The sequence below is a fragment of the Vigna umbellata genome, chromosome 11 (genome assembly GCF_029865625.1).
Source record: "Vigna umbellata cultivar VRB3 chromosome 11, Vumbellata_1.0, whole genome shotgun sequence".
NCBI lineage: Eukaryota > Viridiplantae > Streptophyta > Magnoliopsida > Fabales > Fabaceae > Vigna > Vigna umbellata.
In genome coordinates, this window is record NC_142175.1 from 29,165,515 (window position 1) to 29,180,149 (window position 14,635).

Sequence of the window (14,635 nt, forward strand, 5' to 3'; positions counted from 1 at the left end):
TGGTTTATGAACATTAATTTTAGTGTAAAGACTGCACGTTTGAATAATGAAATGTAATTAATTCTAATTTATGGTTATTACTGTATTTTGGGATATTACAGTAAGAAAAAACAAATTTATTAAAACTGCTAAAATATATTAAAACAAAAACAATTTTTCTCCAAAAATTCTTTCTTGTAAATAAAGGGTGGAAGGAGTGTTTGTTCTTATAAATATATTTTTGGGCGAGTTCTTTTATAAAAAAATTTAAAAAAAGTAAAATAAATTTCTTCATGTATTAAAATTAGAATTTTTAAAAATATATATAAAAAATAAGTTATACAGTATTATGCATAAATTAATTTTAACGTATAAAAACCAAAATTTCCATTTTCTTTTAATTTTTATGAAAATTTTACCCCAATCATGACTTAATTTTATATTACACATAAATTAATTCATATTGATTTTTCTTTCTATTTTTTATCACAGATGATAAAATGTCAAACTAAATTAGAATAAGGTTTATCAAACCAATACTAATTGGATGAAAAAACTACCACTGGCTATATACGCGTGGTAATCCTGATCAATTGCACACTTCGTTTTAATATATAAGAAATTTTAATATTTAAGAATGATAGTATATAATTTATTCCTGAAATCTTATTTAATTGGAGGGACTTTTAAGATTAATCGTAGCAAAAATAAAATAAAAAATGTTGCATGAATTTATTTATTAGCAAATTTTAGATAATTTCATTAGATATATCTTAATAGTAACATTTAATTCAAGGAGATCCTGTACGAATTAAAAATATTATAATGGAAATATCATCTGTAATTAAACATTATTTATATGAAAAGACATTAACTTCTGCGCTTATTTTATTATATTAATCGTGTATTTTAATTTAATATATACAACTTAAAGGATTTGTTAATTATATTATATAAAAAGGTTTAAATTTTTTATTTAAAAGTTAAAAATTATTTAATTTAGTTTAGTTTACTCCACACCAATTCTAACACTGTCCCTGAATTAGGGCATAAAAAGTGACACTCCACCATAGCTATTGGAAACATATCAAAATTACGTATTTACCCCAACATGAGTAAATTCCTATTTTACCCTATATAGTTAGCTTCCTCGAAAATACCTCACATCTTTAGTCTCGCTTCTAGAATGTTCTTTTTCTTCTTTTCTTCTTTAAACCTTTGATTACAATGTTTTCTTCCTTATGTTATGCTTAATAATATTTTAATTTATAAAATAAATATATAATAATTACTAACATTAACATTATACAATAAAAACATGTGAATTTTAGTAAAGTTACTGTGCACACTTGTCTATCCAATTTTTAAAAGAGTCAAAAATAATTAACGAAATTGAAGTATATTTACGAATACTGTTTTTCTTTTATTATACTATTTAGAAATATGTTATTGTTTATTATAAAGACACATATATTTTATCTTTTTCTGAATATTGTAAATCCATACAGAACAGAATCATAATCATAAAATCCACTTAAAAGATACTTAAAACATTGCAGTTTGACAAAATATTTTAAAATCTACATGACGGCCCTTAATTACCAGATAGATAGCATGTTTTTTTGTTACGATTAATTAAAACTAACTCAAGAACTACATTATGTAATTTGTGGAGATAATTATAGAAAACATGTATAATTAAGTGTCGTAAAACTCATTAATTAACGTGATTTTCTCTCATACCACTGATACCATTTTTCCTCTAACTAGGTGCAATTCTTAGACTCGTTTGATGTATACAAATACCGCGTAATAAGAATGTTCTTCCTCACACAACACGGGTCTTCCATGAAATTGAAAGGAATTTATTAAGCATACTTTGTCATTCCTTATGGATATATAAACTCTGTTATGAGTCTTCATCACTGAAATTGTTGCCTTTCAAATCAATCTTTTAATTTTTGTGATTGCGGATGAAATGTATTCAGTGCTTTTCTTCCTTGGCCCACCATTTCAATGAACAAAAATAAAACAATCTCTGTTCATCTTTTTCTTTCTTTTGGTGGTTTGTTATGCTCCCCACTACTGAGCAGAAACATGATTGCAAACTTTGATATACTTTCCAAGATTTGAACAGGATCATGCTAACTTCCAACTACTAACTGTTTCATGTTTGCTACTCAATTGTTCTTCTATCCTGGACCTTTTGAGGAGCGTGTGAATGAGTGCAGTATTAGTCAAAGTTGTTATTTATGTGAGTTAATAAAGTTCTAGCTTTAAGAGCTGTTAGACTGCTCTATTATTTAGGAGATCGTTGAATCTTTTATTCCTGTTTTGTAGTCATGCAGAACGTGGCAGTTTAGTCTCTGTTATGTAAGGCTTATATAAGCCACCCCTTTGCGTAAATGAATATACACATTCTCTAATAGTACATTTGAGTTCCATTTATACCTTCAGATTTAACATGCAGAATCTCACAATTTGTGTAATGGCTTTCTATTTTGAGTTCATGAAGAAGATAAGAAAGAAAATAAGTTTGATTTATCTTGTTACTCAATTATTCATATCTTGATTCCGTTTACCTTGTGATCTCACAAATGAAGCATGATTCTGAACATGCTTGATTTGGTGCTGGATTTAGTCAAATATGGTAATTCAAATATAAATTGAAACTGTTTGAGTAACTTTCATCTTTTGCGTTCGAAATGTGGATGGATCCAAGGAAAATCTGCTGGTAACAAAATATTGGTTCTGCATGGTTTACATTGAGCATCAATTTCGCAGTCCATACACGTCTTATAACTAAATATTCTGATAAAAATTAATTTGGAGATATATATATATGTAAGGATGGAAGGTTTCTCTTTAGAGTGATCCTGTATAAGGGTCGAGGTATTCTAATGCAGACAGAATTTGCTGCTTCTGAATTTTAAAACAATTTCATAATGATGAGATACACAAGAAAAACTGACCATGATGCAACTTATAACGAAATAGTAATAAGGTTTTCAATACGCTGTGTAGTTTAAACTTATGATGCCTTTCACATTAGCCAGGCAACACGCTACCTTTACTTCTATGTTCTAAGATAATAATACATCCAAACTAATGACTATTAACAACACAATCCCTATGACAACATTGAAAAGATATACTGAACGTGGAAATAGGTTTTGGTTTGATGAAATCGTTTCCATGTAAAGGAAAGAACCTTTGCTATTGACATCAGAGGATTGATGGCTTCCCGTTTTGAGGATCCTCCTTGAACTAGAATTTTGAGCATTTTTCTGATCTTTCTCTGGTTTCACAGTGACCAATTCCCTCCTTGTCTGCAGAATACATCACATGCAGCAAAGTATTAGGAATAGTATGTTAAAATGGAAATCACTTCAAATGAAGCATTTCCAACTTAGATAAGAAACAGATTTTAATTTTTCCAACACAGCTGCTTGGTTTTCTCACCTCTACATGGGATACTGCATTGTTTGAAACCTTCTTCTGGGTTTGTGGTCTTCCTGCAACAGTTTTTTGTAATATGAAGTTGTCTGGTCTTGGATTACACCGATTTTCCAATCTTGCACGAGTGGAGGAAGAACTAGAAATTTCAATATGTTCATCTGCAGTTGAGTCACAAGAGGATGTCTCCACTGCCCAGAAATCATCTTGAATGATACTCTCCTTTTTTCCTTTGTGTGCTTCATGATTAGAATCTAGACTACTCATGCCACCAGAGTATTCACCAGAACAAATGTTGGCATGCTGTAATAATTTTAGCAGATAAACATAAGAAGTCAATTCTTGAAGTGCTTCAATAAAGAAAAAGTCACAAAACCAAGAAGCAATGTGTCATGAAGCACAACAGAACTTCAAAACCAACTCAAACCAAACATTTTATCAGAGTATCTTCTATGAATCTGTAGGAGAAAAACCACTTGGTCTTGTTTGCTTCCATTTTTATTTCCTGATTTCTTTTTCTGTTTTGACTTTTTAATTACAGAACTATCACCTTCTTTTAACTATGTTCCCTGATTTCAAACATTTGTACAGAAGACACCGAAATAAAACTGTTTCCTCTACAAATCTTTCAAAATAGGATATAAATTGAAAATGAAATTGTAGTTTTGTAATTAAGTAAAACCAGAAAATAAAAGATATAAGTAATCATACCCTAAACATTGTGACAATGTGGCAAAACACATCGCCATAACGCACAATCTGTCATAAACAAAAAAGAGATACACTCCCCAATATCATTTAGAATTTGAGCAATTTATGTTTACCAGATTAGAGACAACTTCAGCATCTGTGCCACTGCTAGCATTGTATACCCTGCTCAATGACTTTGGTTGGGTGGAACGATTGACAAAACAGTGTCTTCTTTCTTCATTGATGACAAGCTCTTCATCATCAACCCATATTGAATTTACGAACTCATCTTCATCATCAGTATCTCGAAATGGAATTTGCGCATTGGAGCTTTCATTTCCAAAACAAGCATCGAGTGCTGAGGGGTTTAGGAACAATTCTCCCAGATCAATACCAACTGGAGACTGTTGTTCTGGGGGGAAGAAAATATCTTCTGGAAAGTCTGGATCCACGATCACTCTAGGTGAAACATCTACTACCTAGAAAAAATTAACAAAACAAGTATTAGTTCTCAGCATGTTTCACATGCAGACTTTAAATATCTCCATCAAGAATGCTTCATCTTACAGATGGAATTTGTTCAGCTGGTATTGGATTTCCATAGTCAGGAAGGTTTGGTGCCTCAATTCCCCCTTCATGTTTTCTCTCAAATTTCTTCATCAAGCGGCATAAAACGAAAGTCCTCTGCAAAACTTGGAGGAAAAAATCAGAAATATTTCTTCATCAAGCGGCATAAATCAGGAATTATTTTACACAAATCGCACAAATGTCATGCTAAACTTCAAAATCAGAAACTTATTTCTTTTCCTGAACAACAGCAAAATCTTAAAAAAAGGCTTCGTAGAGAATGTGGCATAATGAAAATCTTTTCTCTAAGTAGAGTTGTCACGGGAAAAATTGACATTTAACAGTCTTAAATGAAAACTGATGATGAATTTTGAGCATGTTTACATTAAATATTCAGTTAAACAATTATCTAGTAAATCTGATAAGAGCTTATCCCGTAAGCTTTATCTGGGATCTCATAAAAAGATCTTATTTCGATAAACTTCCACATAAAGCTCAATGAAAGAAATTCTCCCAAATGCCCCTTTCGTCATCATCAACCAAGGCCAAATGGAGAAAATTAGGTCATGACCAGAGACTGACAAAATTAAAAACATGGGATTCAAACAAAGGATCCAATAACCTTCAGAACGACCAATAGGATAGGAAATGATATCAAAGCCAAAAGAGTACAAAGTGTTGTGACAAAACATATCTAAACAATACCCAACAACAACAAGAACAAATCCTAATCCTGCCAGGTGAATTTGGCAATCACACCATGCAATTTGGCAAAACGTTTCAGAAAGAAAATTTCCAAACAATGTTAAGTTTTCTTGGAAAAGCAAACCAACCTGGCTTTCATGGGAGGTAAGAGCATGGTATTCATGAATAACCCAGTTGGTCTTGACACCACGGGGAACGCGGCCTTCGTGGAAAACAAGAGTCTTCTTTGTCCCAATGACATTGTTAGTGCCACCAATCCGAATTTTACGGTCATTTCCGGTGGCTTTCCAGAAGCCATGTTCGGTGGTCCTGTTGACCCTTTTACTATTAGAGTACTTGTAATCCACAGAACTGAAGAAAAACCACTCTGGGTCATCGGATTTGATCACAGACTTCGCTGGCATCAGAAATTAAAACAAGAAAAGAATCAAACAACAGTGAAGTGGGTTTGATAGCATGACGATGAAAGATGTGCCAGTGTTTAGTGTTTGCATTACCTGGCACGTCCCAAGGTTCCACTCTGCAAAGGTCGATCTCTGGAATGACCTGAACAGAGAAATCATCACCGAGCAACTTGTGTTTGAGGTAATAGCTGACAAGCTCCTCGTCTGTGGGACGGAATCTGAATCCCACAGGCATGTGATCAAGTATGGAAACTATGTTCTCCATTGTTTTGGTTCAACAAACAGTAACTGCTGCTGTTTCTGTTTGCAATTGAGAAGAAAAGAAAGAATGGAAAAGTTGCAGAGAGGGTATGCGTGTAGAAGTTGAGTGAGGTTGTGTTTGTTTTCTGCATTTGTAGTGGAAAGACATTGACTGACTTTGAAGTTGATCTCACTCTCTTTTTCTTTTGGCTTAGCTGATAAGTAATCATTGGAAAATCCAAAAACAAAAACAAAAACACCCCAAGTTGTCGTATCATACATGAAAATGTTTTTTTTATTATTATTATTCGTGATAGAATGAACAGAATTATGTTTAAGCATGTAATAAATATTTTATATATTGTGTAAATTAGATATTGTAAAATGGCTGTATTTGCTCCTACATGTTTTCAAGGAACTGGTCAACCCATTAAAAGTGAGATTTATTTTCCCAGTAAAAAATTAAATTTGTTATTAATGTAAGAGTGAATTCATTATTAATAATATATTACTTATTCATCTGTTATTTAAGTAACTTCGGAAAGAATGATATGTCATGCAAAATTCCATTCAGACATCATGAGATTCGATTTAGCGTGTCTTCAAAATATAATAAAAAATTTACGAAATTGGTTTTCATGAAAAAGGAAAAAGATAAAGTTGAGATTCTGTACTTGTTAGGAATAACATATGATTTCACGTATTTTTATTAAAATATTATCTGGGATTTCTGAAGTGACATTATTAATAAAATTCTACATTTTTTGAATTATTGTAAAATGATTGATGAATTGGTTAAGTATATTTTAAGTTTCTAAATTTTAATATGAAATTAAAATTTATTTTTATTTAATTTTCAAAATATATATATATATATATATAATTTTTTAATTTTATTACATTAAATTTTTTTTACATTTCAAACATATTTTATATTAATATTTAAATTGTTTATTCTATTAAACATATTTATGCTTTATAATTTAACTTTTGGTTAAAATATTTAAAAAAATTGAATTAAAAAAATTATATTCAATCGATCATTTTTTAAATTTGATAATCAAAATATATTAAAATAAACAAATTCTAATTTTACATTAAAATTTAACTAAAATTGGGTGAAAGAAAAATTACCCATAAGCGTAAATAACTTTTGTGATAATGTTGTTTTTGTTTTGATCTGTTTCCTTTTTTCTTATTTGAGTACTGTTTGGTGGTATTAGTTTTTCCCATGCATGGCTGTATTCGAAACTTGACTTGCTTTTTGACCTAATTTTTTGTTTTGAAGCCATGAAAGATGCCTTTTTGCTTCTTACATGGTAGAATCATACGTTTTCGCAGTAGCTACATCGTAATAAAGTGTCTTCATTAATAACATATTAATAAATAAATGTAAGAATAAAAATCTTCTTTCTTAAGGCTATTATGAGCTGATATAAGTCTCTATCCACATAAATCATTAATGACAAATAATAATGTATATATATATATAGAATAGAAAAGATAAATAATATATACAGAGAAATTAATCATTAGGTTTTGTTCATAAATTTCAGATTATGCAAATGTATATTAGAGTTCAAAATCTATTGACGAGTTGAAAACGTAACAAAATTTCAGTTCAGCACGTGAGACGTAACCGCTATCTGCACTACTCCATACTTAATTTACTTTTGTTATAAAACGGATATCAACATCCGTTTCACCTTCAACGATGTTGTTATCCGGATGTTGACATCCGTTTACATATTTTATATTTTAGTTTATTGTTTTTATTTTAAAAAAGCAAAAAAAAACTTCAATGAATGTGGCCACATTCGATTCGTTTAAGAGATTTTCAAAAAATATTTTATTTATTATTTAAATAATAATATATAAATTAAATTAATAATTATTATTTTATTAAATAAAATTAAATTAATAATTATTATTTTATTAAATAAAATAAAATTAATTTATAAATAATTAAGTAATAATTTATAAAAATTAAATAATATTTATATATTAATTTAAAATATAAAAAATTAAAAAACTAAAAACTAAAAAAAAACTAATTCAACGGATGTCGCCACATCCGTTTAGTAGATTTATAACAAAAATTTTAATTATTATTTAAATAATAATACATAAATTAAAATTAATAATAATTATTTTATTAAATAAAATAAAATTAATTTATAAATAATTAAATAATAATTTTAAAATAATTAAATAATATTTACATATTAATTTAAAATACAAAAAATTAAAAAGCTAAACTAAAAAACAAAAAACAAAATTCAACGGATGTCGCCACATCCTTAACTGATGTGACACATCCGCTTTAATATATTTATAAAAAATATTTTAATTATTATTTAAATAATAATACATAAATTAAATTAACAATAACTATTTTATTAAATAAAATAAAATTAATTTATAAATAATTAAGTAATAATTTTAAAAAATTAAATAATATTTATATTTTAATTTAAAATATAATAAATTAAAAAACTAAAAATAAAAAAGAAAAAAAAAACTGAATGAATGTGGTACATCTGTTGAAGAATTTTTTCTTCAACGGATGTTGACATCCGTTGAAGAAAAGAGGTGGAAGTGATGGTGCAGGGAGTAAAGTGGGGTGGTGTAGGGAGTAACACTCTGAGTGTAGAGTCTCTAAACTCACAACATTTGATCCATCTCATTACAACGCTAAATTAAGAAGCTAGTAACTTCAATAATGTTATATTTTATAAACAGGATTGTTTTATTTAAAGGTGTTTTTATTCTTAATTTCAGTTGAAATTATTAAATATGATTTTCAATTTTTTTTGCCTTAATATAGTTTTTTATCTTTTGTTAAAATGAGTTTATGTTTTTTTATTAAATTGGTGATGACAATATTTAAAAAATGATGAGATATTAAGATGGTTAGACTTATCCAAAGTGACACAAAAGTGGCTAGACTTATATAACATCACATGCAATTTGTATTTTCGTGTTGTCACTCTGTAAATGGTGTATAAAATAGACTCTACTACTTTTTTTTTATAAAAATTAGAATTATTTTGAAAAAAATATAAACAAAATAAGAAACCACATTAAATAATTATGACAAAAATTGAGACAAAAAGTTATTGAACTTCTTTTTAAATGATATAGATAAATAACAACTCAAATTTTATTATTCGTCTAACACTTTTTGTCCATTAACAATTATACATATTACTTTGTTGTGTTGAAATATTTAGTACTAATATATTTAATGAAGTTAAAATACATTAGTGATATTTTTGGAAAATTGTAATAATATATTCCTTTATTAACTAAAATATAAGAGGATACCATGCTTAGAGGCACTATATACATGTATATTTTAATTTCTTTAATCTTATTTAGTATTATTGTTTTGAAACTTTAGCATCATTCTTAATAAATATAATTGAAGCTAATTTAGAAAAAAATCACATCTTATAAAAAGTATTAAATAAATTTAACCATTTGCAATTTCCAAAGTAGAGAGAACATAACTTTCATGAAATTAATAGGTAATTGAGTCACTCCATCATTCTTTACGTTTTGGGCCCTGAAAATTGGTGCAACGTCTTAAAATCAGCGTAAATGACTTTTCATTCTCCAAAGTTACAATAAACAGAAAATTCCTTTGAATTGAATTTTATCGTAAATGTATTTTTAATTCTACAAACATATGACAATTTTGTTTTTATATTCAAACTGAAAATTATTCTTCCGCTAAAATTTGGCATAAAGTTTTAAATGTGTTTTTTCTACATAATGTGGATAGAAATAGAAAATATTGATGATAAGACTGTGTAAATAATATCTTTAACAATATTTGAAAAATAAATGTTTAGATTGATTTTAAATTTGGGGATAAATACAATTCTATTTCAGATTAGTGAAACTAAAAATATAATTAACTATTTTTTTTATTAATAAATTGACTATATGACAGTGTATTTTCTCTCCAGCTGTTTAGTTAAAAGAAAAAAATACAAAAAATGTTTTATTAAATTTTGGAAAAAGTAAGAGTAAAATAATAAAACTATTATAGTTCTGTATGTTTATTTTTGTGGCATACTGGAAACTATGCTTAATACTTTCTCAAAAATTAGAAGTTAGAATGAAATTGCATTGAGAAAACACAACATATAAATTCCTGAGTTTGATTTATATATTTTTCAGAAACTAAAGTATTACTTTAATAATGTAAGCTTTAGGTAATTTATGATAATAATTTAGGGTTACGTTAATTTATATGATTTAAGTTTATACTGAATATTTTTGCAAGTATTTAGAAACATTTCGTCTCTATTTTGAACATAGAAGATGCATAGTTTGTTTCGTTGTTTATTTCTGTGTTGGACTCTCCTTGTTGGATCACTGCAATCTTCTCCTAACTTCCCGCACCCCATAATAACTAATTACACCCCATGTTCATATAAAAAGACTAAAATACGCCCATCATATACACATTCTAGAAAATTTGTTTCTGAAATCCTGTTCCAGAATGCATTAAACTCTATTTTAAAAAAAAAAATATTCTAGAAAATTTTGAAAACAAATATTTCGAAAGTCAATTTTACGAAAGGTAAAATAATAATTCTGAAAAATTATTTCCTAGAGAAAATATCATATGGATTATAGCCATTTTTGTCACAATCAATGGATCCAAAGTGGGAAAGGGAAATAGACAATATAAATATATATGCACATCCATTTATACATTGCAAAAATATCTTTACATTGCTATCCCATTACCAGAAAAAAGCATGGCCAGGGCTTTCCAAAACTAGTTACAGCATACAGTAATTTGACTCCACAGGCTCATATACATGACAGATTAATAACTAATGGTAGGACATGTTTGGCAAGGATTAAAATTGAAAGTGAAAAAACATCACTTTTTGTTTACCCCTATATCAAACTTGTCTCAAAATTGAAATTTTTTCCGTGGGTATACCTTGTATTTCACAACCTTTTTTTTGGTCAATTCTAATAGGCCTGAATACTACTAGTGCCATGAAGGAGCCAGCTAGGTATGGTAGGTGGTAGGTGGTAGGTTCAGTTTTGTGTGGCTGAACATCTCATCCTTGCTGGTGAAAACACAGCTGTGAGTCTAGCATGATCAGAGAGAGAATAATCTTCTGGCCATAGTCCTTTCTCCACTTCACGCGGATACAGCATTGCATTCTTTATCATAAAACCAATGGCTTCTTGCTGCTGCTGCTGCTGCTGCTCCAATTCTGTGTTAACATCTTCCATGCACCCTTTCACATTTTCTAACACATGATCTGGACATGCTGAATTCCAAATCTTCTGCTGCAATGCAAACTCAATCATTACTACGTATATAGGAACTTTCTGGAATGTCTAATGATAAAATTTTAACATGCATTAGGCACATGATGCAATGGATTTCCTAAATATCATCCAAAAATGAAGGCTTACTATATACCTTGAACTCTTCGAAGTCGATGACACCATTTCCATCCACATCTGCATGATTCCACAGATCTTGTAATTGTTGAAAGCATAGTCCATAAGGCACACCAATTAACTTTACCTGCACAAGTTATGATATGGTGTAAGTCTATTTCTCTGTTTTTATGTTTTTTAATCTTGCTTGAGAAATTTATATCATCATATAGTGAAAGTACCTGCCGAAGTGCTTCGGAGAAACTAAAATATGTCACAGAATCAGCATAGTTGTCGTCACCCTTCAGAAAGGCAAATGCATCATTTTCTGATGCTTTTCGCAACTGGAACTGAAATGAAAAGAGAGATAGCATTAGATGCAAAGCAAAAATGATCATTCTTATATTCTCACTACTTCGTCACAGCAAAAATGGGGTTCGGGGACTATGAAGGCCCATAAAAAATCAAGTATAATAATTTATTCTTTTTGGTGTAAACACTTAAGATTTCTATTCTATGATAAGCACTTCTATAACCATTTCTTAAAGCCACTACATATGTGTCACACCACAAACCCTGAACAGTTGACTTGCATATTAATCATTTTATAAGTAAAAAGTCAGAAACACAAAGACAACAAAAAATATATAAAAAATTGCGTGAATCATACTCACTTTTAGTATACTAAATACAGCTTCAGCCCAACTGGTCTTCAAAGGTTTACGTGCTTGGTTGGGATTGCAAAGCCAAATGAAGTCAACACCACAGATATTTCCTCTATGATTTCGGTGACTAACCCACTGCACGATCGAAGAGACAATAAAAATTCAAGCAAGTAAAAAATCTACTAAGACCATGATTTTCATACCAGGAAAGCATGTGAAAAATTCAATCTTTTAATGAGAAAATTACCTTGTGAGCATCTGCGTAACTGTCACTGTATTGATTAGCAATATCATACGATGATACAAACCCCTGTGACCTAAGGAACTTGTAAACATGACCACGCTTGCTGCCGTTCCAGTCTCTGCATTAGATAGAGCATGAAGTTCACATCATAAGGAGATCTGTTCCAGTTAAAGTACTAGCATAGCATCATAAGAAAATCTATCAATAAACTCACCCACAGAGTATGATAGGCATGGGTTTGAGCCTGTTTTCTCTCTGATACAATTCCACATACTGCAATATTTGGTAAACCTACAAGAAGGCAAATGATAGGTGTAGTGTTAGGATTGAAAGCAAGTTGGCTGCACAATCATCAATGAATAAGAAAAGGGATTTATTTACATGGGTCTCACACCTGATTCAATCTCACTAGACAAAGACTTGAATCGTGAGGAAATAACAAGTGGGTGTTCACAATCAGAAACTCTTGGGGAACACTGCCTTTTTGGTTTTGTGAGGGGGAAACTGACTGAACGTGTAGCAATTGAGCAACACGATCGCCACAATCGTTGAAAAGCAACTCTCGATAATCCAAAACTCTTAGCCATTCTTTATGTATAGCAGTCAGTAGACCTGCATAATAAACATGAGCGTTTGAGACACGGCAGCAAAACTACACGGAGAGAGAAGCATGGATCTTGTAGAGAAAACAATGAAACAATCCTCCAGAACCACATGGAACATTGGCACTAACAACTAGCAAACACATGAATTCAACAATTGGAAATACACATATTTAAATGAGTATGAGGATGAATGAAATCTTCACAAACTTACCATCTCCACGGTTGTTGGTTCGACCAAGCTTGAAGAGATTGTAGCCAGCATCTCCAAGTCTCTCCTCATACATGTGAACAAGCTCTTCGTTTCCAACCCAAAATTCCTATATGAAACAGACATCAGTATAGAGTGAGTGAGAGCTGATAACGAGAAACACCATTCACGACCAAAGAAGAATATTTCTTTACGAGACAATGCCCACAAGAAAGGAGAGAAATTTCTACCTGGAGGCACATAATGGAAGATGATTCAGAAAGCAAGCAATCGAGAATCCTCTCATTCCTGGACAACCACAATGATCTGCAGTTACTTTCACGTATGCCTTGGTTCTGTTCACAACAATAACATAGAAAATTTAGATTTCAAAGTGAAACCCTGCAAAATCACATCTTAGGACAACTCTCCATCCACACCATATGAACAGTGTGAAAACAATAAAATTAAGAAAAAGAGCACCACACACCTGAGGATCCGTCCGTTTGTAAATCGGAGCCAGAATGTTGAAAGTGGTGAATGAAACGCAAGAAGGGTCTCTCTCCACCTCTGTCACTGATGTGAAACAGCAACCCCTGTTAATTCTGGAAAGTTCTGCATCACCGTTATAACCGTTGATACCATTATGAGAAGAACTATTATCTCTTCTCAAATTAAACTTCGCGCCCGCAGCCACCACCTGAATTCAAAAATCAAAATGACCCTTTTTTTTCAAAACCACCCCCCAAAAAATCCAAATCAAATAAAATTGAGGAAAACAAGGACCCAATCACCTACCATTCTCCAGATCCTCGCCACAGTCAATAAAGGTAACACCTTGAACTTAAATTTATGTACTTTAAGAAGAAATTCGAAATCGGTCAGGGAGCTTTTTATGGTTCTTCTTCTCTTATCTCTTACTTTTGCAACGATCGCCTTTTCTCTGGCCTTGTGATGAGCAAGCAAACGCAATTATATATATGTATATAATATTTAAGATGAGGAGAGAGAGGCTTTTGATTTTGGATTGTGGGTACAGAAAAAGGCAAGGAGACAGGACAAGGACATGACAAGTTGAGGGTTTCCACATTAACCTTTCATGTGATAAAATGACTTAACGAAGGAATCTTTTTCTGTGTTGTGGTTATCACTTTTTTATCGATTTCAGAGACACACTCTTGACTCTGTTACGCAACGCACACGTCTCCAACATCTCAATAAAAACGACAACTTTCCTCAACTGGGATTCGGTTAAAGTTAAAGATCATTATTCATTCCACCGTATTGTATCTTCTTCATCAACCTTTTTCTTCGGACTTTCTTTGCCCACAGTATATCCCGCAGCCGAAACGCAAACATCCAACCTTTACCGGAGACGCCCACGTTATCTTATTCAATACTAAGAACTTTCTCGTTTTTATATTACGGTGGTGCATTAATTTGTTTGCAAGATATGTTTTTAATTTCAAAAT

General features: G+C 30.5%; 2 protein-coding genes across 3 annotated transcripts; both read right to left on the reverse strand.

Moving 5' to 3' along the window:
* Positions 1–2,933: 2,933 nt before the first annotated feature.
* LOC124827646 (NAC domain-containing protein 69-like) lies at positions 2,934–6,224 on the reverse strand. The gene is made up of 6 exons (XM_047300749.2): positions 5,895–6,224; positions 5,526–5,794; positions 4,693–4,809; positions 4,260–4,604; positions 3,442–3,738; positions 2,934–3,308 (listed from the first exon to the last, which is right to left on the reverse strand). The coding sequence occupies exons 1-6, from the start codon at positions 6,064–6,066 to the stop codon at positions 3,063–3,065; spliced, it is 1,446 nt and encodes a 481-aa protein (XP_047156705.1). The 5' UTR covers positions 6,067–6,224; the 3' UTR covers positions 2,934–3,062.
* Positions 6,225–10,734: 4,510 nt separating this feature from the next.
* On the reverse strand, positions 10,735–14,163 carry LOC124827649 (putative calcium-binding protein At1g02270). Of its 2 annotated transcripts, none has more exons than XM_047300751.2 (11): positions 13,962–14,163; positions 13,654–13,863; positions 13,415–13,519; positions 13,188–13,293; positions 12,766–12,983; positions 12,586–12,662; positions 12,375–12,489; positions 12,137–12,262; positions 11,705–11,812; positions 11,503–11,610; positions 10,735–11,363 (listed from the first exon to the last, which is right to left on the reverse strand). In XM_047300751.2, exons 1-11 carry the CDS (start codon positions 13,962–13,964, stop codon positions 11,109–11,111), a joined length of 1,431 nt encoding a protein of 476 aa, XP_047156707.1. In that variant the 5' UTR covers positions 13,965–14,163; the 3' UTR covers positions 10,735–11,108. The 2 variants fall into 2 exon arrangements, with proteins under 2 accessions (XP_047156707.1, XP_047156708.1); XM_047300752.2 differs by having other exon boundaries at positions 10,735–11,366; positions 13,962–14,150.
* Positions 14,164–14,635: the final 472 nt, after the last annotated feature.

Excerpts from the sequence above, each read along its gene's own strand:
- LOC124827649 (XM_047300752.2), bottom strand. Across the intron at positions 13,294-13,414 it reads CTTCCATTATGTGCCTCCAG|GAATTTTGGGTTGGAAACGA; the intron begins GTAGAAATTTCT and ends TGTTTCATATAG. Across the intron at positions 11,813-12,136 it reads CTGTATTTAGTATACTAAAA|TTCCAGTTGCGAAAAGCATC; the intron begins GTGAGTATGATT and ends TTTTCATTTCAG.
- LOC124827646 (XM_047300749.2), bottom strand. The coding sequence starts at position 6,066 with ATGGAGAACATAGTTTCCATACTTGATCACATGCCTGTGGGATTCAGA. Across the intron at positions 5,795-5,894 it reads GGAACCTTGGGACGTGCCAG|CGAAGTCTGTGATCAAATCC; the intron begins GTAATGCAAACA and ends TTCTGATGCCAG. Across the intron at positions 4,605-4,692 it reads CAGCTGAACAAATTCCATCT|GTAGTAGATGTTTCACCTAG; the intron begins GTAAGATGAAGC and ends AATTTTTTCTAG.